The sequence below is a fragment of the Acomys russatus genome, chromosome 19, assembly GCF_903995435.1.
Source record: "Acomys russatus chromosome 19, mAcoRus1.1, whole genome shotgun sequence".
Classification (NCBI taxonomy): domain Eukaryota; kingdom Metazoa; phylum Chordata; class Mammalia; order Rodentia; family Muridae; genus Acomys; species Acomys russatus.
The window spans coordinates 35,294,857-35,319,785 of record NC_067155.1 but is presented as its reverse complement, the minus strand read 5'-3'; the positions used below and the strand labels follow the sequence as shown (position 1 = coordinate 35,319,785).

Genomic DNA, 24,929 nt, shown 5'->3' with positions numbered 1-24,929 from the left:
CTAAGTCTAGTTCTGTCTTTATCGGTTGTGGAAAGTTGCCCTTTTATATGGCGTTTCAGATGTGGGACTTCATATAGAATTCAGGTCCTGGTACTTGCAGCTCTGCCCGAGGGGCTCTGCCCACAGCCCGCAATACGAATGTTGATCTGCAGTCTGTCTCTTGAGAAAGTAGCGGAGGGACAGAGGCTTGGAGGAAGGGTGAGCACTCTAGTCGACCTGTTATTTGGTTTTATGCTATGCTCTGAATCCTTGCTGCCTGAGTTCCTAGACCTTGTCCCAAACTAAACTTGACAATAACGGCCACCCCCACTAGGATACTCCTTGTTTTCTGGGGTTGTCCTTTGGATCTCTCCAGAGGTGCCATGAGGTTCCTGTAAGACTCATGTCACAGCTGAGTCAGGCACGAACATTCAACAAGTCAACTGTGGTGTCTGCTTCTTCTTTGGGATTTAGAGGCAGTTGACTGTAGGCCGAAGGTTATTGTGGAATTCAGATGCTGATTTCTGTGACTCCCATATCTGGTTGCAATCCTTGTTCTGAGAATCTCCTGTCTCAACGTTGTGTAAACACTGCTCCCCAATTGTCCTTTGATGTGCCAATAAAACAGCTTACAGCCAATCACTGACCAGGGGGAGAGAATAGGGCCGGACTTCCTGCCAGCAAGGAGAGGAGGAGTTAGAAGAGGAAGCAGGGGATTCAACCACGGGAGAGGTCCCAGAGATATCATCAGACAGAGCTGGAACAGGGGAGGCAACAAAGTGCAGGTATCTCTGGGATGTATGCTGGGAGGAAACAAAATTAGCTAAGAGGGCTAAGAATAGAGTTATAACTGCTCAGTTCTTGTGCTGTGAGGCTTACTATTAAATAAGAGTCTCAATTATTTGTGTGAAAGCCGAGTTAAGGGAGAAACTAAGAAACAAACACAGTTTTATAAAAAATAATGGTAACACTTGACTGTAAACTTCTCATTTGTTGGGACTGAGGCGATGGATCAGTCAGGAGAGTGATGACTGTGCAAACAGGAGGACCTGTGTTGGGAATACCCAGCACCCACCTAAAGGGTCAGGTGTGCAGGGTCATGTGCCTGTAATCCCAGCACTGAGTAAGCAGAGACTTGAGGATTTGTGGGACTAATGCTGGCCAGCCAGCCAAGTGGGATCCGAGCACCTGGTACACTGAGAGACACTGCCCCAAACAGTTAGATGGAAAACGATTGACACCCAGTATGGACCTCTGGCCTCCACATGAATGGAGGTCAAGGTGAGTGGAGCCTAGGGTCGAGCATAATTGGTGAGCTCCAGGTTCAGTGAGAGGGCTTGTTTGAAAACAGTAAGGTGAGACTGATGGAGGAAGAGATTGGAACTTAATCTCTGGCTTCTATATGAGTGTGTGTGTGTGTGTGTGTGTGTGTGTGTGTGTGTGTGTGTGTGTACAGTTGTCCACATACGTATGTGTGTGTACAGTTGTCCACATACAAACACCACACACACACACACACACACACACACACACACACACACACACGGGGTGGGGTGTGGCGAGCGGCCCCTCCTAACAGTCTACATACAGCATCTCCATTTATCATCACTAAGGGTGATGCAGAGGAAAGCCCCTTGAAAAGCCTTCAAGAGCTGTTGAAAGCCACTATATAGCTAAGTAAGTAGCAAGCACTGCCATAGACCCATCATCAGGGAGAGCGCTGAGCCACCACCCTCTGTGAGTGATCCTGCTGGTTCCCCCAGTGCCTGCACCCCTCCAGGATACGTCTGGGATACCTGGGATGTCAAGGCCTTGATGTGGGGAGGCCCTCAGCTGTGGTCCCTGCTGAGCTCAGCACCACCTGCAGACCTCGGCTGTCTCTCCTGGGATGCTCTTGGCTTGTTTGTAAGCCTCCTTTTTCTAGGCTGTGAGCTCATTGGCTTGCAGCCAGCTACATCAGCAGCTCCCGCTTGGGAGTGAAAGGGTTTGCAACCTTGTAACTGGAGCAATAGTGAGCAGCCAGGACATTGGTCTCTGTCCCTGTGCAGGGATCTGCAGAGGTGGGATGGCTTTATGGCCTTCTCATGGTGGTTAGAAACACTGCACAGTGCTAACAGAGGGCTGTGCGGTGAGCTAGCCTCATTCCGTTGGAAGGGCTTATCAAAGAGCAACTTGAAACGCATACCTTATTCTTCTGTCTTGTGGTCACCAAGACACATTGCTTTAGTGTTTGATGTTTTATTTGGGGGGTTTTGTTTGTGATTTAAGACACACTCTTGTTGTTTAGTCCGGAGTGGCCTCGCAGTCCCATTGTTCCTCCTGCCTCAGCTTCCTTAGTGATGGGATTACAGGCGTGTGGGCCCCATGCCCAGCTTGGATGGTTTCATTTGATAATGCTTGTGTTTGCGTGTCCAGTGGTGGCCACCTTTTGCCTTAGACCTTTTGAGTCTCGGTGTTTCAAGCGGTAGTGGGAATAAATCCCCTAACATAGGCACAAGTTGGATGATTGGTTTTCCAGATCAGAACGATATAATCATTGGAGGAGCCGCATTTGCGTGTCTAATCCTAGAAGGTATCTATAAGTATCCGTGATTATCTGAGAGCATGGAGCCTTGGAATTAGCTATGATGTGGGACTACTTTTGCTTTAAAGAGTATTTTTTTCTTGTTTAGGTTAATTATATGCATATAATACATCTGAGTCTAGTCACCCGATTACCACTCTTGTCCCATTCAGCTGCCAGATCTTTTTTTTTTTTTAAAAGATTTATTTATTTATTATGCATACAACATTTTGCCTGCATATACACCTGAACACCAGAAGAGGGCGCCAGATTTCATTATAGGTGGTTGTGAGCCACCATGTGGTTGCTGGGAATTGAACTCAGGACCCCTGGAAGAGCAGACAGTGCTCTTTAACCTCTGAGCCAGCTCTCCAGCCCCTGCCGGATCTTTATGATGTGCTAATTACCTAGTTTGAACATCATGCAACATTGGTTTGTCTCCTCCTCTCTTCCCCTCCTGGCTTTTCCTGTCCCCACAAAGGCACGTGCTGCAGTGGTCACGGAAAGCTCATTTGAGCCGTCTCATCTTCGGGCACATAGAGGGGTTGTTTTCCTCAAACGCCAGGGCCCTCTTACAGCAGTCACAGTGTGAGCTTGCATATCTGCGGACGTAACCACGGCGCAGAATTGCTTGGTAATGTGTTTAGATTTTTTTACCTCGGGAGCACAGTTGAAATGCGTAATTGTTTTCTTCCAAGACATGACTATTACCAGAGTGAGGAAGGTATGTTGTTTGGTGAGGTTAAACCCCTGGCTTGCCTGTGTGAGCATGACAAACGCTGGCAGCAGAGCCGAGAGTGGCTGCATCCACCAGAGCGGGACCCTCTCCCCACGCTCACCAGCCTGTTTCATAAGCGATACATCGGGCCCCACGCTTTGGTTTCTCCCTGGAATTTGAAAAAAAAAAAAAAGTAAAAATTTCTATGGCTGGTAGATTCATAAGCTTGGGGCATGAAAATGTTGGGATTTGATATAAAGGAAGTTTTTAGCGGAAGATTAGTGGCTTAAATGGAATGGCCGGCTGCCCTAGGGGATTTTGCTGTGGCAGAAATGGAGTTCAGTAAGGAAAGGTCCCGTTTCACCTGATTGCCCATTCGCACCACGATCAGGGTCCTCCCCGCTGGACCCCACTGATGGATGGAGCTGATTACAGGCGCTTCATAAACTTCATCTCACTTTACCAGAACACGTGGGGTTTGCCGGCCTAGGACTCCCCTTATTTGTGGTATGGTTGCTCTCATTGCTAAGTGGAAGCTGACTGTCACTCTTCGTTCATTATCTTTTTAAAGCAGAGGACTGGGGCCAGCGGATGGCTCGGTGTGTTAAGTGCTCGCTGCACGGGCCTGAGGACTGGAATACGCGTGAGCACGCTGGGCGTGGTGGTACACTTGTAACCTCAGTGCTGAGAAAAGGGGAGACGGAAACAGAAGGGTCCCTGGAGCTCGCTGGCCGGCCAATCTAGTGTAATCAGCAAGATTCTGTCTCTCTCCTCGGCCCCTGCAATAAAACAGAGGGTTCATAAGATGGCTCAGTGGGTTAAAAAAAGTCACGTGCCTCTCAAGCACGATGGCCTGTATGTGCTCCCCAGGCCCTGTGTAAAACTGCAAGGAAAGTCATATCACACTCTCCACTCAACTGTGGAGAATATTCTGACCATTGGCTAGATCTGGGAAGGGGTTTAAAGTTTACCTCCTGTATTGTCCTTGGCTGGTGCCTTAGTTTGAGCGGGACCCCTGGGCCCAAATCTGCCTATCATATTGTTCTACTTGTAGATTTCTAGGACCCTCTGTATCCTTTTATTTTGCTATTCTCCCATTTAGAGTCCCAATAGGATGCCCTCCCCTCTGTCCCAGTTTCCTGGTAAGTGAAGGCTTTCATGGGACGTGCCCCTTGGGCTAGTATGCATATATAATTAATAAGGAAGGTTAGCCCTGGATTCCCAGGAGCCGTTATGTGACTAGCCGGCCACTTGATGTTATTGGTACCCAGTGCTTGATTCCTACCTGTTATGCCCTCAAAGGCTCCTGATAGCTTCTACATTTTCTGTAGTGGGAGAACCTTATGAAAACACCCAGGAAGGCGCCCTGTCTGTGTGCAGGAAACCGAGCCACAGGACAAGGCTCAGCCTTGGCTTCTTGTACCTGTCTCCTCCCCCCTGGCAACTATTTCTACTCTGTTGTTTGGGTCATAGTCCCTTTTCTGCATGAGAAGAGTATCTTTACATTGGACAGGTAAAGTTAAATCCATGTACATTTATCTAAAAACCCTGAGTCCATTTGGGGACGTGGCTCGGGATGTCATAAAGTTATGATGTTTGTTTGAGAGAACATTGAGTCTGGTCCTCAACATTGCATGGACCTTTAAGTCTTGTGTTATCCAGACAAATGAGACTCCCTGTTTCATAAATGGTTTACGTTCTATTTAAAAGTATGTGAAAAATGGAAATTTCATGCTTTCCCACGGTTGTTCATCCCAGGGACTTAGCAAGTTCACTGTTGGAATACACAAGTGCTTACACACTCAGCACATTTTCCTGCGTGGAGACGTAGGGTCTAGTGGCTACAGTTTGGGATGTTTCCATTCCCCCAAAGAGCAGTGAATGACCTGTTGGCATTTCCCCAGTTCAGAGTCTCAGAAGTAACCTCTTAAGTAATTCACTCATTGTGTTTTCCTGCTGTATCTTCGCAGGCATTTTTTTTTTTCCTGTCCATGTAAACTACAAAAAAAAATCACATTCTTTTGTGGGGATCTGTGTAGGCCCCTGCATAAAGATCAATCAGTTCCCGTTAGCTTCTGCTGAGGAGATGAATAAACATCTATTCACCATAGATAGGTGTGGTGGGTTCAGTAGGTTTGACCTCCGTGTGTGTGTTTGAACGCTTGGCCCACAGAAAGTGGCACCACTAGGAGGGGTGGCCTTGTTGGAAGAAGTGTGTCACAGCTCAAGCTGCCATGTGGATCCAGATGTAGAACTCTCAGCTCTGCCTCCAGCGCCATGTCTGCCTGCACACTGCCATGTTTCCTGCCGTGACAATCCCGGGCTCACCCTCCAAACTGTAAGCCAGCCCCAAATAAATGTTTTCCTTTTTAAGACTTGCCATGGTCAAGGTGTCCCTTCGCAGCAATAAAACTAAGACAACAGGGCATTAGGGATAGATACATCAAAGTTCCCTTTTCACAGGGAGGTGATTGGGCTTCCAGAGCATGGATAATGTAAAAAAAAAAAAAAAAAAAAAAAAAAAAGCCACATCTCCGCAATGCCCCACCCCATCATGCATGACATAATCTCACAGAAGCTACAAGAAGGTGTCTCCTCCTCCTGCATAGTTCCATTTCAGCGTTCTCCAGCATGTCCTAAGAGTCCTTGCCTCTGAGGGGAGCAGGGGGGAAGGACAGCTGCAATCCCAGATATGGTCCTTGACACGCCTCTACCTTCAACTTGTGAGAGTCAGTAGCTCACTCATTATTACCATAGACTCATCTACCTCTGTCTTGGTCCCTTGGTCATGGCTACGGGGCCATAATACTCCAAGGCGGTGATGGGGTGGACATGTCACACACACCCTTTCTCTTTCCGTAGTGTCTGTGCCTTGTGACCTTTGTGCACTCTTTTACATTTCAAGTTCAACTACACGCTTTTCTGTGGGGAAAGACTACTGGTCTTAGAGGGGTAACTAACTCTCGGTGCTGGCTATGCTAAAATATTTGTGGCAATAAGTTTAATTTAGACACTTAAGATTCCAGGGCCGTGACAATGTGTGCTTTCTTTCCCTTCTTGTGGTAATGAATGGCCAGCCTCTGGGCTAACTACCATTCTATAGCCATTTAGATCACAAGGTATTTGCTTGCCAAGTGTATAAAGCTATTCCCTGTGAAGGATTTTTCCTGCTTGATCTCAGTACCCGGCATAGTAATTTGTTCATAGCAGAGGTGTGTGTGTGCTTACCTGTGAACTCTATGAATGAACTCTATGAAGAATGGAACTGTAGTGTCATTTAAATTCCAAACCATCGTATAGTGTGTTAAATTGATGATGCTCTGTCAGGTGTACTCACAAATTCCCATTCTTGAGCTTGTATCTTAAAGCTTTTTTCCCTTTCAAAAAGATGTATTTTTTATGAGGCATGCGTGTAGGACACTGGAACCCTATGAAGTGGCATTTCTTTTTCTATTGTTAAAGAGAGAGCAAATGGCAGGCCATTAATAAAGCCTGCGGCTCAGTGAACCCCAAGGCATCAGAGTTATATCTATTGCAATTCGGCTTTATTGCACTGTTTGGGTCATAGGAGTGGATGATTTGGGCCGAAGTACATAGCAGAAAGGGAAATTGGACACACGGTTGACAATCAGAACCCGAGGATGCACGTAAAAAGCAGCTCAGAGAAAAAGCAGGTGGGACTCTCTCTCACCGGGGCCTGGATTAGTGGCTCCTGCTAACATTGAGTGACATATTTCATTATAGCGCCTTACAGTTGGCTGTTTATATTCCTGCATGAGATCCAGATCAGATCCACTGAAGGGAAGGTGATGATATCTTATTCTCTTCGTATTCCCGATGCTGAGGGCAGGGTCTATCCCATAGGATCAATGCACGTTTGCTTGTTTGTTTATTGTGGTGCCAAGGATAGGCAGAACTGGTACATGTGAGGAAAGCACCCTGCTATGAGCCACACCCCCAGTCCATCACTGGGGGATTCTAGACAGGTGTTCTACCACTGAGCCACACCCCAGCCCCTCACTGGGGGATTCTAGGCAGGGGCTCTACTACTGAGCCACACCCTAGCCCCTCACTGGGGGATTCTAGGCAGGGGCTCTACCACTGAGCCACACCCCAGCCCCTCACTGGGGGATTCAAGCAAGGGCTCTACCACTGAGCCACACCCCAGCCCCTCATTGGGGGATTCAGGCAGGGGCTCTACCACTGAGCCACACCCCAGCCCCTCACTGGGGAATTCTAGGCAGGGGCTCTACCACTGAGCCACACCCTAGCCCCTCACTGGGGGATTTTAGGCAGGGGCTCTACCACTGAGCCACACCCCAGCCCCTCACTGGGGAATCTAGGCAGGGGCTCTACCACTGAGCCACACCCCAGCCCCTCACTGGGGAATTCTAGGTAGGGGCTCTACCACTGAGGCATACCCCAGCCCCTCACTGGGGGTTCTAGGTAGGTGCTCTACCACTGAGCTATGTTCCCAGTGGCAGTCTACAGACAGACACACCATCGTTGAGCTATATCTCCAATTTACCCTGCACGTTTATTGAAAATCATGCAGGCCAGAAAACCATTAATCCCGCTATATGCCCTCTTCTCCCTCACTCCCATGCCTGGTATATCACTAAACTTTTCTTTCCACCTCTTCTGCCACAATATACTATTTGCTGTCACTGTTATTCAATGTATTTTGTTCAGTAGCTACTTTGTTCTGCATCATTGCAGGTGCTAGGGATTTTTTTTAAAAATGTAAGACAGAAGAAACTATAGGGTATAATTCACAAATACTATAATTTCAAATTCTGGGAGAAATGCTGTTGATCGAAACGAATATACAATTTGTAGGAAAGTTCAGCAAAAGGGGCTGAGGTAGTTAACTCATGTCTCAGGGTTTCTCTTGTGATATAAAACACCATGACCAAAAGCAACTTGGGGAAGAAAAAGTTTACTTAGCTTACTGATTATGGTCACAATCTATTGTCATAGGAAGGCCGGGCAGGAACTCAAGGCAGGCAGGGACCTGGAGGCAGAAATTGAAGCAGAGGCCTTTGAGGAACACTGTTTCCTGACTTGCTCCTCCTGGCTTTCTCAGTCTGCTCTCTTACACATCCCAGGATCACCTTCCCAGGGATGGCAACACGCACCATGAGCTGAGCCCTCCCATACCAGAGACATTTTCTCAACTGTGAAGTTCCTCCTCACAGATAACTGTAGCTGTGTCAAGTTGACACCTTCTCCCAATACCAACAAGAAAACCAAAAACCTACTGGGAGAACCTGGCTGAGAGTAGACACCCCTGCACATAGTGGAGGAAGGGGCAAGAGCAAAGAGCCTGTGGTAGGAGACTGCTCCACCCAGCTCAAGTGTGTTGGATGACAGCTGGGCACTGGGCCTTGTGAGACCTTAACAGAAAACCACAAGTCCCCTTTCCATTCATTTTGTTTTAATTTTTGGTTTTCGAGTCAGAGTTTCTCTGTGTAGCCTTGGCTGTCCTGGAACTTGCGCTATAGACCAGGCTAGCCTCAAACTCACAGAGATACTCCTGCCTCTGCCTCTCACATGTTGGGATTAAAAGCATGCGCCACCACTGCCCGGCCATTTATTTTATCTATGAGAAAATAAACTCGTGTGTTCTAATAAGATCGTAGATTCAATTGGTGATGGCAGTTGAGCTAGTCATTGAATGTGCTATATCTGTGTTTTAAAAAAGTTATTGCATCTGTACAAAATCTGTAAGTCATATGTATAATCCTCTGAGTTGTCACAAAGTGAGCTTGTATAGTAGACCTCGGTCTATTTCCCCACAGATTTCCCTCTGCTTCCAGTCACTTCACCATTATCACAGCTAACCCCTTACCTGACCTCTCACAGATACAGTACTATCTATCCTTTCACAAAACATTTGAATGGATAAATGTGCTTTAATCCATCTGGTTTCATTCACTCAGCATTTATGTCTGTGAGATTCAATCATATTCCTGTATGGAGAACAGTTGGTTCATTTTCAGTGCTGCGTAGTATTCCACTGTGTGATACAGCACTGGCTACCTGTCTAATAGCCCAGTAAAGCAGTATATGTCCCTCCCTTCTTCCTTCCCCTCCCCCTCTCTCTATGTGTGAAATGAAAACTAGATTGTGAATCCTGTCATTCCTTTGTTTACTATAGTCCTTTCTTAAAAAAAAAAAAAAAAGAATCTGAAGGTTATATGAAGTAATATGGCTTCTATATACTTGATTTTTACTTTGAAAACAGATTTCCCATTAAAAAACCAACAGCTAGCAGGTAGGGAAATGGTTCATTGGATGAAGTTCTTGCCACACAGATATGAGGACTGGAGTTCAGATCCCTAGCCCCTGCAGAAATGCTGGGCAGTAATGGCACCTGGTTTTTAGTCCTAGCACATGGTAGGTAGAAACAGACAGTCTCTATGGAAAGATGGTGTTGGAATAGCAGAGCCACTGAGCTGTGGGTTCACGGAAGAGACCGTGCCCCAGTGAATAAAGTGAGGAGCCATTGGAGAAGACAGTAGACATCCACCTCAGACACCTTCACACATGTGTGCCCTCGCACGTGGGATGCAACCACACATGTATGGATGCTACCCATATACACAAAAATAATAAAATAAACAAAAACACACACATAAAACCAATGAGGCTGGGCGTGGTGGTGCACAACTTTAATCTGAGCCCTTGGGAGGCAGAAGCAGATGGATCTCTGTGAGTTCGAGGCCAGCCTGGTCTACAAAGTGAGTTCCAGGACAGCCAGGGCTGTTACATGGAGAAACCCTGTCTCGAAAAACATAAATAAATAGATAAATAATAAAATCAATGAAATCAGTACATGAGTGCATGCGTGGCCTAGAATATCCTGGTGTATCAATTCTAAAGAGGAAGGACTTGTATGAATGTATTTGGTGTGTTTTGGACCTTTTGTTTTTATGGTATTTTTTGTTTTTTGTTTTGTTTTTGTTTTTTGGTTTTGTTTTTTTTTGTTGTTGTTGGTGGTGGTTGGGTTTGGTTTTGGTTTTTTGTTTTTCTTTTTGTTGTTGTTTTGGTTTGGTTTTTTTTTTTTTTTTTTTTTTCAAGACAGGGTTTCTCTGTGTAGCCTTGGCTGTCCTAGACTCGCTTTGTAGACCAGGCTGGACTCGAACTTACAACGATCCACCTGCCTCTGCCTCCCCATGTATTTTGAAGTATCTTCTAGGCTGTTGCTTTCCCTGGTGTATTGGGGATTATCTGCTACTCAATTGGGCTGCACAACCTTCCTTTCTGCAGTTGAAAAATCAGATCTGTTCAGTAATTGATTTATTGCTTATGTTGATTTATTGATTAGATTGGGGTTATTTCCGTCTTGGCTCCAATTAACCTTTCTTTGTTCTCTCTGTTTTTTGTTTGTTTGTTTGTTTTTGTTTTTGTTTGTTTGTTTTGTTTTGTTTTACTATTCCCAGATGATGTTGCACCATATTTCAAAACGGAGCCGGGCCTGCCTCAGATCCACCTGGAAGGGAACCGCCTTGTGCTCACCTGCCTGGCTGAAGGGAGCTGGCCTCTGGAGTTCAAGTGGATCCGGAACGGCAGTGAGCTCACCACCTACACCAGCGAATATAAGTAATTGATGGCTTGAAAAAATCAGATCGTGACGTTATGCGTTGCAGTCCCTGCCTTGTTGGACATGATGACAAAGGCCGGCAGTGCTGGAACAAGTCCCGGAGCACTGAGGGGGAAGGGCTGGAACTTTGTGTGTGGTTAGAACGGAGCTTGTTTTTCTTTCACCTCGGAGTCTGCCGTCCTGCTCGCGACAGTAGGCCTCTTTAGTGAAGCAGACACAGTCAGGAATCCGCACAGCACTTTACCGTGATAAATCTGCTCTTTTCAGCGACCACCTCGCCTACAAGTGTCGTCCATATCTAACTGGTCCAAGCATGGCCTGTAGGGTGCAGATTAGGAGCGTCCACAGATCATGCTGTTAAAATCCTTTCTAGCCGCCTTTTCCAGTTTGGCTGGGAAAGGGGGTGACGTGATAGAGTGGGTGTGCGCAGGGCTCTGTTATTCAGCCGGAACCCCAGTGAGCATGGAGAACCTACTAATGCTGGACATCGCACCAGGCACAGGGGCGCCAGGATGAGCCCCAAGCCTAGTGCGGAGAGGGCATGGCTAAAGGCTAAGCTGGTTTAACTGTAGCTGTACCAAGCAAGCAGCCCCACCTCTGCTTTCCAGCCTCAGGTCTTTGTATTTGACAAGGAAAATTAATTTTTTGTTTCTTAGTCCTAGTGAAATTCATTATGGCATTTTCACACGTACATTGTACATTGTTCTGTCTTCTTCCCCTCTGCCACCTTGTCTGTTCGTCTGCCTGGTTTTCTTGCACTTTTATGTAGCCTTCCTCCCCTCTAGTGATTCCCTTCCTAGTTCCATGACCTACACACACACACACACACACTTTTAAGCCTAAGGTGTACGTATGAGAGAAAAATGTGTACTCGTCTTTCTTAGTCCGGCTTATTCTGCTTGACTCAATGATTTGGAGTCCCATCCATTTTGTGCAAATGTCAAATTTTCCGTTTTTCTTTATGTTTGAAAACATTCCATTGAGTATACGTGCCATGCTCCTGTTAGCCGTTCATCTGTCAGCAGACGTCTTCTTTGGTTCGGTTCTGTAGCTCCCGGGAATAGTACAGCAGTAAGCACAGACACACAGGCATCTCTGTGGGATGTTGGGGTGGAGGCTTTTCAGCATAAGTTAAGAGTGGTCCTGGGTCCTGCAGTTGATCTAATTTTAGCCTTTTGAGAAGGCTTGAGACTGGTTTTCCATAGTGTTGCTTAATTGTGCATTCCCCTGTGCAGCATTATAATTTCCTCTCTCCGTACACCCTCACCAGAACTGGTGGTTGGGCTGTGTCTTTCCTCTTCCCTCTTTCCTGTAGACGGCCGTTCTGAGCCGGGTGAGGTGGACTCTCATCGACACTTTCATTTGCGTTCCCCTAAAGGCAAAGGATGAGGAATACTTTTTTCAAACACATGTCGGCCATTTGTATTTCTTCTTTTGAGAACTCTCTAGTCAGTCCACTATCCACTTATTGATTGGGTGCTTTTTAATGTTTAATGTTCGCAGGTTTTAATATACCTGGATATTAATTCCCTGTGCACTGTAGTTGGCGAAGAGCTCTTTCCTGTTCTGTGGGCTGTCTCTTCATGCCGGTGAGCATTTCCTCGACTCTGCAGAAGCTTCTTAATTACATGCAGTCCCTCATGCCAGCTCCTGGGAATATTTCCTGTGCTACCTACTGGAGCTTATTCTGAAAGTCCTTGCTGGTGCTCGTACCTTGAAGTGTTTTCTCTATGATTTTGCTAGCAATTGCAGACTTTTGGTCTTGTATAAAAGTCTTCGATCCATTTTCAATTGAGTGTGTGTGTGTGTGTGTGTGTGTGTGTGTGTGTGTGTATGTGCGCGCGCGCATGCGCAGAGTGAGAGATATGGATCTACTTTGGTCCTACCAGTTTCCTTAGCACTGTGCTTTTGTTTTTCAAATGCATGATTTTTGTCACCTCTGTCAAAAATTAGGTCTCCATAGCTGGAAGGGTGCTGACTTTCTTTGTTCTTTCAATCTGTGGATCTGCTTTGTGTTATTTTTATTGCTGTAGCTTTTCAGTATCAGTAGAAGTTGGGTATGGTGGTGGCACAGATTGCTTTGTAGATGTGAGTCATTTCTGCAACGGTGTAGATTTTAGGACCTTTTTTTCTCCTAGGTCTGTGAAGAAAGCATTGGGATTTTGGTGGGGATCATGCTGACTCCGTAGCTGTCTTTCGGTGACGTAGCCATCTTCACAATACAACTCTTCCCATCCATGAATATGAGAGGCCCTTCCGACCTCTGTCATCTTCCCATTTAAATTTTCCATTTAAATTCCCATTGTAGAGGTCTTTCACCTCCTTGCTTGGGTTTTAAAGAATCTATTATAAATAGATTGGGGGGGCAATTTGCTATTGATTTACAGAAAAGCTACTGATTTTTGTATGTTGATCTTTTATCCTTCTACTTGGCCAAACCTGTATGTACTTCTGGAAGTTTCCCGATAGTCTTTTAAACCTTATGATGTGTAATCTAACCATCTGCAAACAGGGATACCTCAGTTCCTTGATTTCCTGTTTGCATCCCTATTCCTCTAAACCATCAAACACTATTAAATAAAGCGGGGGTGGGGGAGGGGCAGTGAGCACCCTTGTCTCATTCCTCACTTAGGAGGAACCGCTTTCAGTTTTCTCCCATTTACTATAATACCGGCTGTGGGTTTGCCATGTGTAGCCTTGATTGTAGTGGGGTCTATTCCTTCTATTCCTCATCTCTTCAGGGCTTTTATCACAAGCAGGTGTTGAGCTTTTATCCAATGTCTTTTCTCTAGCTATGGAGATGGTCAAAGGCTTTGTACTTACACCTACTCTTGTGGGTCGGAGGGGAACCAACTTGGTAGTGGTGTTTGGTATTCATGTGTTCTTGAATTTGGCATGCAAGAGTTTTATTGAGAACTTTTGCATCTGGGCTCATTTGAGAAATTGGTCAAGGCCGTGCGTGCGTGTGTGCCTGCACGTGTGTGCGTGTGTGTGTATGTGTGCGTGTGTGTGTATGTGTGTATGTGTGTGTGTGTGTGTGTGTGTGTGGTTTTGTTTTTAGCACAGTGTTCCCTTTATTGAACAACTTTATTGGTACTGTTTTTCCCTTACTATGCCACGTTACACTTTGAGGATGACTCATGTTAGCTGGTCTTTAAAGATCGGGTAGAATTTGGTAGTGACTCCTTCTGGACCCTTTGCTGGGAAATGTTTTAATACTGGTTCGGCTTTGTGGATTTTTTTTTAAATGAATCTGTTTTACTTCTTTACATCCTCTTGACTTAACTTGGTAGTTTATATGTGCTTAGAAATTTATCCATTTCTTCTAGATGTCCCAGGGCTTTGAATTTGGAATTTAAGTGTTCAAAGTATTTCCTAATGCTCCTCTAGACTTCATTGGTGTCTGAAGTAACCTCCCCCTTGCTTCTCTAGTTTTAGTGTCTTGGGGCTTCTGTCTCTTTCTTTCTTCCTTTTTGTTTTGTTTTGTGTTTTTTTGTGGTTGTTGATTGTTTATTTTTCGAGACAGGGTTTCTCTGTGTCACTCTGGCTGTCCTAGACTTGCTTTACAGACCAGCCTGGCCTCAAACTCACAGTGATCCACCTGCCTCTATCTCCCCGAGTGCTGGGATTAAAGGCGTGCACCACCCCGCCCAGCATCTGTCTCTTTCCTTTTGTTAGTTAGGCCAGGGGTTTGTTAGTCTTGTTTGTGTTTTTAAGGAACCAGTTAGGATTGGTTCTACGTATTGCTCTTTTAGTTGCTATTTCAGTCATTTCTGCCCTCGTTTGTTTTTGTGCTTGACTTGCTCCTGACTTTCTGTGATGCATCATTAGGTTATTTGTTGGAAATTGTCCTGGTTTTTGTTGTGTTGTGTTGTGTTTTTAAGTGTGAACACTAACAGCTAAAGCTTTCTCCTTAGAACTGCCTTAGCAGCAGCCAAAGGTTCTGGTGCATCGTACTTGCATTTTTACCTCGTTGTTGGGACTTTTCATTTCCTTGCTGACTCTGTCGGTGACCTTCTGGCCACTCAAGGCATATTGCTCAGTGTCCATCTATTTGTGTAGTTTCTGCGGTTTCTCTTGCTCTACTGACCTCTACCTTTATTCTCCTGTGATCTGATAAGATTTTAAAATTCAGTTGTTTTGTATTTGTTAAGTCTTAATTTGGGCTGGGGAGGCTTTAGAGAAGGTTTCTTGGTTGCTGAGAAGAGTATATATTCTGTTTCTGTTGAATGAGATTTTTCTGTATACTTCTGCTAAGTCCTTTTGACCTATGGTATAATTTAACTACGGGGCATCTCTGCTGATCTTTGTCTGGATGACCTATCTAAGAACCGAGAGCCGGTTGTTGAAATTGCCAATTGCTGTTGCATAAGGATGTCTCTGACCTTTTCTGTCCATTAGTATTTGTTTTATGAAATTGGGAGCCCCGAGGCTTGGTGTGAACCTAGTTATGGTGGTTGTATCTTCTTGATGAATTGTGCTCTTTGTTAATATGTAGTGGCCTTTTTTTCCTTTATGTGTATGTACATGTACATGTGACTGTATGAATAACGTACATATGGTGTATGTGTTTGCATACATGCATAGTTGCATGTGCTTAGTCACGTAGAGACCAGAGGAGCATATTGCCTTTCCTGCTTCATTCTGTACCATATCCCTTTAAAAGAAGGTCCCCCAGAAAGCCTTCTGTGTCCATTTCCCTGATAGCACTGCAGTTATAGGCACTCGCATGCTGCTGTGGTCAGCTTTTGACTTGGGTGCAGGAAATCAAATGTGGGCCTGCATGTTTGCACAGCTCAGCACTGAGCCTTCTCGCTAGCCCTTTATGCGTTCTGATTAGTTTTGGCTTGCAGTCCACTTTATCAGACACTGGACTAGCCGTGCCATCTTGCTCTTGTCTTCTGTTAGCTTGATAGATTGCCACTGTCCTTGTCTTTCATTCTGTGGGTATCGTTATCAGTAGTTGTGTTTCTTGTTAACAATAGATCATTTGATCTAATTTACAAATTTTCATTTTAATATATAACATTTATTATATTATACATTACACAATATATTATATAACACAATTATATGATATATTATGTAAACTATATCTTTTATATAAATTATGTATATGTGTATATATAAAACCATGCATGTGGTACACGTGTTTGCACACATGCCACATGTATGCCTGGTACCTGTGGAAACCAGAAAAGGGCATCAGATCCTCTGGAACTGGAGTTACAGACATTTGTGAGCTACCATGTGGGTGCTGGCAATCCAACCATGCCCTCTGAAGAGCAGTCAGTGCCGTTCTGAGTGCTGAACCATTTCTCCAGTTCATGGATCCATTATTTTAGTTGTGTAGATGCCTTGCCTGCATGTTTGTGCACCACTTGTAGGCCTGGCGCCTGAGAGGTCAGAAGAGGGTGCTGCCACTCTTAGAACTAAAATTAGCACAGTTGTGAGCCGCTTTGTGGGTGCTTGGAATCAAACATAGCTCCTGCATAAGAGCATCAAGGGCTTTAACCACTGAACAATCCTACCTGCCCCTGGAGCTATCTTTTTTTTTTTTTTTTTTTTTTAATGCAGTCAGCCAGGCTGCCTCTGGCAAGTCAAGGCCATTTGCATTTAAGATCATTACTGAGGGCTGGAGAGATGGCGCAGTGGTTAAGAGGTCCCGAGTTCAATTCCCAGCATCCACATGGTGGCTCACAACCACCTGTAATGTGATCTGATGCCCTCTTCTGCAGATAAAGCACTCATATGCAATAAATAAAATAAATTAAATAGTAAAGATCATTACTGCGAGATGTTTACTAATTCTGGTAATTCTGTTGTTGTGGTTGTTCTGTAGTTGGGTAGACTATTGTTTATTCTCCTTTTGCCCCTAAATATTAGGGCTTGTTTGCTTCCTCTCTTGGACATGGTGGATTCCTTCCTGTCTATCTCGGGCTCTTCCTGAGAGCACCTGGGAGCTCCACGAGGCTTGGCTCCTACAGCCACATTGCTTCCTCAGGGCTGCCGTGCTGGGCGCTGTGCTTCTGAGCACGATGAAGCTTGTGGTGCCTGCAGAGCTCGAGAGACCCCAATATTATAAAAAACATGCTGCCTTCATGAACTCAGAAGGAAATGACTGCACTGAGCGAAGGCCAGCTCACCCCTCGTCTACCCATGATCAGCTTGACTCAGCTGTCTGTCTGCCTGAATATCTCTCTCTCTCTCTCTCTCTCTCTCTCTCTCTCTCTCTCTCTCTCTCTCTCTCTCTCTCTCTTTCTCTCTCCCTGTCACACTCTCTTGCTCACTGTCTGTGTGAGTGCATGCATGTGTGCGTGCGTGTGTGTGTGTGTGTGTGTTACCCAAAGTGTCCCTCTTCCACATCTGTGGTTGTAAGCTTTCCTATAAACCCCTGCTTCCTGGTCATGGTAGCTCATCAGAGGCCAGCAGCGCTGGTCTGCAGACCAAGCCAAGGAGACAGCTGCATAGCTCCACCTCACAAACCCCCACCTGCTCAGTGCCTCTGGCTCCTCTCTTTCTTACCACCCTGTGCTTGCTTCTGCCATGCACTCGCCCTTTAGCATGTATGACTTTTAACCTTCTCTGGTACAGCCCCACCCCTAGTCACCTACTTCACCCCTAGTCACCTACTTTGTGGGGGCTGATTTATCACAGCAATCCAGACACTCAAACTGAACAGTTCCAGGTTGGAATCCCAGCTCCACCTCCTGCATGATGCTGAGAGCTTGAGCAGCTTGGCCATGTGCCCCGCTGAAAAGATTCATGGGAACTGGCTGTGTCCATTGTTCCCCAAATTTCTCAGATCAAAACACTCAACGAAAGCAACTTAAGGGGAAGGGGCGCTTATTTTGGTTGGCAGGCCATCGTGTTGGAGGTGACACCACGGCAGCAGAAGTGTGTCCTCAGTGAGGAGGCAGAGGAAGCTGAATGCTGGGACTCTGCTCACGTCCTGCTTTTCACTGGGCCCAGGAGCTCAGCCCAGGGAATGGTGCCGCCCACTGTCAGCCTGTGGGTCTTCTCACCTCAATGAACCCAAGTAGAAACCCCGCCCCCGCCACCAGACATACTTAGAGGTGGATTCCAGAGCCTTGTCAAGTTGACAGTCAACCTGAACCATCCCGGGCGGGGGGTGGGGGGGCGCTGACCACACCTCATGTGTGGTGTTTGTGTAAAACATCCCATTTCCTGACACACCTTTAATCTTCCACTAATTTCGGGCAGTACTCTTCAGTGTTGTTGTGTGATGTTATGGGGCTTGGCTTACTAGTGTAAAAGCAAACAAAAACCAAACCAAACCAAAACAACAACAACAACAACAAAAGCAGACAGTGAACTTAGAAATAAGCTCTGTGGAGGAGTGGTCAAGGAGCTCCAGTAACTTCCGGTTCCCACCTTGATTCCTCAGAGTCTTTGGAGAAGTTAACCATTTCTGATCTAGTCTTATCTGTAAGATGATATAATAAACCCCATGCCAGTGGGTGCTCATAAGAACCAGATGACACATTCTATGTGCACCAGGAGTTAAGCAGTGGGTCCCCCAAAGGATCGCTCTTCCTGGGGAGAAGATCGGGGAGAGAGGGTGGTCTATGCAGGAGGCCTTCAAAGCTGGGTAGCTGCTGTGGCTGCCTAGAAAGGAGTTGCTTTCCCTGATCTCCAGTCTCCTTAGTATGGTTTCTGAAACGGAGCCGCTTGAGGCCAGGCCTTTTGTCTAGGAGCCATGATGGCTGGCTGGCTCTCCGTGCCCTGCTCGGGATCTCGCGTATCGGATACCCTGCGTGTGAGATACTCGTAACAGTAGCAAAGTTACAGCTGTGAAGTAGTAATGAAATCATTGTATGGTTAGGGGTCACCACAACACGAGGAACTGTGTTAAAGGGTCGCAGCGTGAGGAGGGTTGAGAACCACTGCATCAGAGTCTTCCTGTGGGCTTCGGGAGTGGGAGAGGGAAAAGGGATGACACTGAACCTGAGTGAGATGAACATTACATCATCATGGGCACCCTGTTTGAAACAGTCCTATAGCAGCATGTGTGAGCGTGTGTGTGAGCGTGTGTGTGAGCGTGTGTGTGCGTGTATGTGTGAGCATGTATGTGTGAGTGTGTGAGCATGTGTGTGTGAGCGTGTGTGTGCGTGTATGTGTGAGCATGTATGTGTGAGTGTGTGAGCATGTGCGTGTGAGCGTGTGTGTGTGTGCGCACGCGCACGCGTGTGCATTGTGTGAGCGTGTATGTGAGCATGTGTGTAAGCATATGTGTGAGAGCTTATGTGTGAGGGTGTGAGCATGTATGTGTGAGCATGTGTGTGCACATGTGTGTGCGTTGTGTTGCATGTGTGTGTGAGCATGTGTATGCACATGTGTGTGCGTTGTGTTGCATGTGTGTGTGAGCGTGTGTATGTGTGTGAGCATGTGTGTGTGCACATGTGTGCATGTGTGTGAGCGTGTGTGTGCATGCATGTGTGTAAGTGTGTGTGTATGTGTATGTGTGTGTGTACAACCTCAGTCATCCTCCCCAGACACTTTCCCACTTCCCATCTTTTTCTTTTCTTTCCTCCCTTTGTGCCAAGCCCTCTCAGTAGGATCCTGAGTTTACCACCGAGGCTAGGCAGGATGACTAGCAAGTCCCTGGCATCGTGCCTGCTTCCCCCTTCCCAGGACTCACATCTTATGTGCTCACCACTTGCTATCTCAATTAAGTAAGTCCTTAGGATCAAATTCAGGTCTTCATGTTTTCAAGCCAAGCACCATACCAACTGAGCCATCTCCCAGCCAGTAACTTTTTTTTTCTTTAAAAAATTTTTTTATTAATTTATTCATATTACATCTCAATTGTTAGCCCTTCCCTTGTATCCTCCTATTCCTCCCTCCCTCCCGCTTCCCCCCTTCTCTCCTCCCCTGTGTCTGTGACTGAGGGAGACCTCCTTCCCCTATATATGCTCTTAGGGTATCGAGTCTCTTCTTGGTAACTTGCTATCCTTCCTCTGAGTGCCGCCAGGCCTCCCCATCCAGGGGACGTGGTCAGAAAAGGGGCACCAGAGTTCGTGTGAGAGTCAGATCTCACTCTCCACTCAACGGTGGAGAATATCATGTTCATCGGCTAGGTCTGGGTAGGGGTTCAAAGTTTACTGCCTATATTCTCCTTGGCTGGTGCCTTAGTTTGAGGAGGTCCCCAGGACCCAGATCCGCCTGTCATAAAGTTCTTCTTGTAGGTTTCCAGGACCCTCTGGATCCTTCTATTTCCCCATTCTTCCATGCTACTCTCGCCTAAAGTCTCAATAGGATGTCCTCCCCTTTGACCCACTTTCCTGGTAAGTGAAGTTTTTCATGGGATGTATCCCTTGGGCTAGTGTCTTGATATAAGTGAGTATATACCATTTGTCTCTTTTTGCTTCTGGCCAGTAACTCTTCAAGCCCAAGTGTACCTCAGGACATTTTTACGTATGAAACTTCTTAAACGTAGTGTTAAGCATGTGGGGAAAGGTGTGTTGTTTATATTTTATTTCATTCTTCACTGCTCTTTCCACTAGCAAAATTTAACTATTCGCTTGGAATATGTGGTGACAGTCCACAAGAAGACAAAACAGAGCTGGCTATATGGAAGCCAGACTGAGGGAGCGTCTCTTTGCAACAAGGCAGCCACCTTGCTGAGGGTTGTCAGGGAGCACGGTGTGGGGACGTGCGTTCCTCTTGGGGAGCACGGTGAGGGGACGCGTGTTCCTCTCGGGGAGCACGGTGTGGGGACGTGCATTCCTCTCGGGGAGCACGGTGAGGGGACGCGCGTTCCTCTGAAGCAGCCAGGGCTTGCGCTGGAAGTGATGAATCACACCCCATTCACCGAGGTCCTCAGACTCTGAGATGAGTTATCAAGAGTCTATTGTATTTTGACATCAATTTGTCGAGATGTAAAAGCTGCTTAAAAATCGCATACTATTTTTTCCAAATTACTCTTTTCATCTACTTTCTCCCCAGAACACCTTCGGCTATCATGTGTTAACCCTAACGAGACCTTTGTAAGTCTCAAATTGGAAAACAAGGATAAAAATGCTATCTGCCCTGCCTGAGAGTGAGCACCAATTTTTACCTCCCTCGGTGTCAGTCAGGGAAATGCTAACACTGTAAGGAGATAATAGTGTAATTTCACCTTTTCCAGCATTGACTAGGAATAGTATTTTCTCTGCCTCTTGTATTATGGGATGCTTGTGGATTTGGGCTAGTTTTCAATGGTCAGGTTCACACTGACACTTGTGCCGCCTCATGGGCGCAGGTGGGGACGTGGGTTTATCAAGAGCAGTTGAGTAATTAAGCTAAGTTTACATAGGTGTCTGAGGTGGGTTTGCATACAATTTTTACAGAAAACATCTGTATGTCCTGGTCTATGCTGAGGGGAAAAAAATCAATATTATTTATATCTCAAGTGTGCATCTGTATGCATGCCCATGTGTGAAAATTTTCTTAATGTTTGCGCAGTATGCCTATTATAACAGTTGGAATAATTGGGTAGTCTAAAATTTCCATCATTTTCTTAGGAGACGTGTCTCTGTCCGTAGTTCAATTCCGTGCCACCATAACAATAGAAAACTGATGGAGGCTTATTATTATTATTTCATTCCGGTAAAGACAGGAATGGTGGAGGGAAAAGCTATTTTCTCCTATTTTATAAAAAGACAAGGAAACTCCACCATATCAATAAAAGTATTAAATTCCCGGGGATAACTGTTATAGGCAAAGAGTACGCCCTTCATAAAGAAGAGCGCAGTGGAAGGCTCAGCAAGAAACATAGATGCAGCTGCTGCTGCACAGGGAAGCTGAGTGTTGTAACTGTCTCTCACTTCCTATCACGTTGCGAACATGACCTAGTCACTAGGTTTTCTAGTATTACCAGCACAGCATTTGCTATGGTGCTGCCGATCTGCTCAGGGCCTTGTACCTGGCAGGGAAGCCCTCTACCACCAAGCCCTGTCCCCAACCCAGGAGGTTTTGACAAACAATGCCAGTAACATTTTGTCCGTCAGGTAGTGCCATGATGAGGTCAGCCTTGGCACATGACAGTGGCCAGTGCCAGGCAGTGGAGAGCTCCGGACCAGCTTTGAGAAGGAGTCTGTCCTCCTAGGCTGCCTACTAGCCAGAGGCCTTACAAGCAGGCTCCATCTGCCTGGGTCTCGTCTCACTCGTTACAGTGAATTCAGACGACATCTACAGTTGAGTCCCTTTGGCCAGGGGGGTCACTGAGTACCTTGTCTGGAGTGACAGCTCTCTAGTGACACTGAAACATTCATGGTTTACCCCCACTGTGCTGTCTATCAGCATGAGGTGTCTTCCTTCTGCATTTACAGTTAGGCTTCTCCCAGGCCTCTGCCCCATCAGCCAAGCCGTTCACTGCTTCTCGGGTCATTCCTAAGCCACTCCTTCCATAGGCCACTCTCTCCATTTAAAAGCTAAGAGTCACATGAGTTTCTTCTCTTGTTGCTGTGATTGAAACAAGTGACAGAAGCAACTTAAGGAAGCACCTGTTTTGGCTCCCAGGGTATTGATTCAGTCCATCATGGAAGAGAAGGCATGGTGGGGGTAGGGTGGGGGATGGGGGGTGGGGATGGGAGGTGGGGGTGGGGGCAGCTGCTCATGTTGATATGCAGAGAGGCTGGTGCTCAGCTTGCTGTCTCCTTTTAGGTTAGCCCAAGACCTCAGCCCCTGGAATCGTGCTGCCCACATGCAGGGTAGGACTTCGTACCTCAATTGAGCCAATCTAGAGAGGACTTCACATATGTGCCCAGAAGCTACTCTAAAGCCCTCATTGGCATGCCCAAAGGCTCCTTTCCTGGGCTTGGGGGGGGCGGGGGGGAAGGCGGGCAGCTCTAGGTCTATCTAGATAACAATAAAAAAAAAAAAAAAAAAAAAAAAAAAAAACCACCCCGGGGTCAAATATACTGCTTGCAAGGATGTCCATTTGCAGTATTCCTGGAAGGCTATCGTGTGGCACCTCTGTTTCCAGAATGTTACTGACCCATGTATTACCCCTGCCCAGGGGTTTAGCCGCCCCGTCAATTTGTGTGGCTTAAAAGTCATTGAGGAGGTAGCCTCGATGCTTAGAGTTCAATGCTTAGAGTTCCGTGGCTCTGATCGGTCTCTTGTAAGAGTTGTTTCCATGAGCACTTTCCTAATTAATACCCATGGCTCAGCTCTCATTCATCACTTCCCACAGCAGAAATGGCTTTTCCGTATCTGGAGTTGCCCACTAAGGAAGGCCCAACTCTGTGCTGGAATCTTGAGGGTCTCCACTTGACTCTTTGAGATTACTGGAGACTCCCCCAGAGCATCCTTACCCATAACACTTATCTCTGTCAACATCAGATGTCAAATGTGTTTCATGAGGAAAAGCAACATAAAGAACTGCAAACACCACCCTGGGGAAAAGACTTCCCTCGCCCCTGGGTCTCACTAACCCTGCCTGTCACACTGGGCTCAGTTACAGGATCAAATCTACACACTTGTATGACAAAAAACAAACAAACAAACTAACTAAAACAAAAAGCCCAAACAAAGAGAAAAAAGCCTCAGTAGAATTGTTTTTAGGACCCATGAGGAGTTGGGGGAGGTGGTGTGAGGGTGGGACTGGGAGGAGAGGAGGGAGGGAGCTGGGATCAGTCTGTAAAGTGATTAAATAAATAAATAAATGGAAGATGGGGGAAAGGCAGCAGGTTTTAGACAGTGAAAGACGGTAATCGCTAAGTGACGGGTTACAAACACGGTGAGCCATCTAACTACCCACAGCTTCTGCCTTTGCAGAATTTCCAAGTAAAGGCTTGGAAATTGAGAACCCAGATAGTGTCTCTTCACTGAGCTGGGAAGAGAGGAGAACGGGAAATATGTAGGAACTCTAGGTTTCCCAGGAACACGAGATGGAGGGAATGTGTGGAGAAAGCGTTCTGGAGACGACATGACCTCCTATGAGCCTATTGGTTTGAAGCAGGTACAGAGTGACCCAGGTGACAGGCAGTGGCTCCCTGTGTTCACACAGGAGTGGGTATCCTGTCCTTAGCACAGACTTATCAATCATAAATTAAATATGGTGTGCCCCCACTGAGCTACTGCTAAAAAGCACCACCTTGAAAGGGTTGAGCTAGTTACTTCTGAGTACCTCCGCAGCATCACTTCAGAGTCCAAACAGAAGTGTAAGATTCCCCAAATAGCCGGGGCTCAATAAATTAAGCCTTGCAGTATCTAAAATCTAATCAACTTACCGAGCTTGTATAGAGGCAGAAACTCGTGATCTGAAGTGAGACGGGAAAGGCACTGAGACTATTGCGAAACTGACACAGAGTAGCAGAGAAAGACTGAGACCAACAGGACAGTGTTGTTGATAACCAAAATAAGGCAAACCCTAAAGATAGATGCCCAGAATAAAATGTCAGTAAGTTTATGAATATATCAGTAGAACTATACAAAATAAAAAAGACATTAAAGAAACAATTAAGGGAGCATTTGAGAGTAAGAAGAAAATATATGTGCAAATAAAAGTAAAGAAAGGGCAAGGGAAACATTTAAAGAAACAATGTTAATTTTTTCTTAATTTGAATAAGAGCTACAAAATTATGAAACATCAAAATATGATAGTAGACTTACTAGCCAGTGCAATAAGGCAAGAAAAATAAGTCATCTGGATTGCAAAGGAAAAAAAAAAAGGCTGCTTTCATTTTGAGCAGTGTGATCACTTGCATGGTGAGTTCAGCAATGTTACTGGATAGAAGATAAATGTGTAAAATTCAGCTATGTGTATATTCCTTTATCTTCAGATTATTTTAGCAGTCATCCTTCATTATCCATAGTGAACGCACGCATGTGTGCGTGTGCACGCACACACTCACACACGCCGCACAAATCAAAAATAGCATGAAATACTGAAATATTTAGGAATAAATCTGACAAGAAATGTGCAAAATATTTACACTGAAAACTTCAAATAGTACTGAAAGAAATAAGAGAGCCTGGGCATTGGGCAGATACACTGTGTCCTTCTATCTGAAGACTTAGTTTTAAAATATGCTTCATATAAATTATTTTTTTAA

At 45.8% G+C, this 24,929-nt stretch overlaps 1 protein-coding gene across 1 annotated transcript in view; it reads left to right on the top strand.

The window, feature by feature from the left end:
• Positions 1-24,929, top strand: part of Sdk1 (sidekick cell adhesion molecule 1) — a 952,579-nt gene that overhangs the window by 330,011 nt on the left and 597,639 nt on the right. Inside the window, exon 2 of the mRNA XM_051161155.1 lies at positions 10,706-10,865. Coding sequence (XP_051017112.1) covers positions 10,706-10,865 — 160 coding nt within the window. The remainder of the gene's footprint in view (positions 1-10,705; positions 10,866-24,929) is intronic.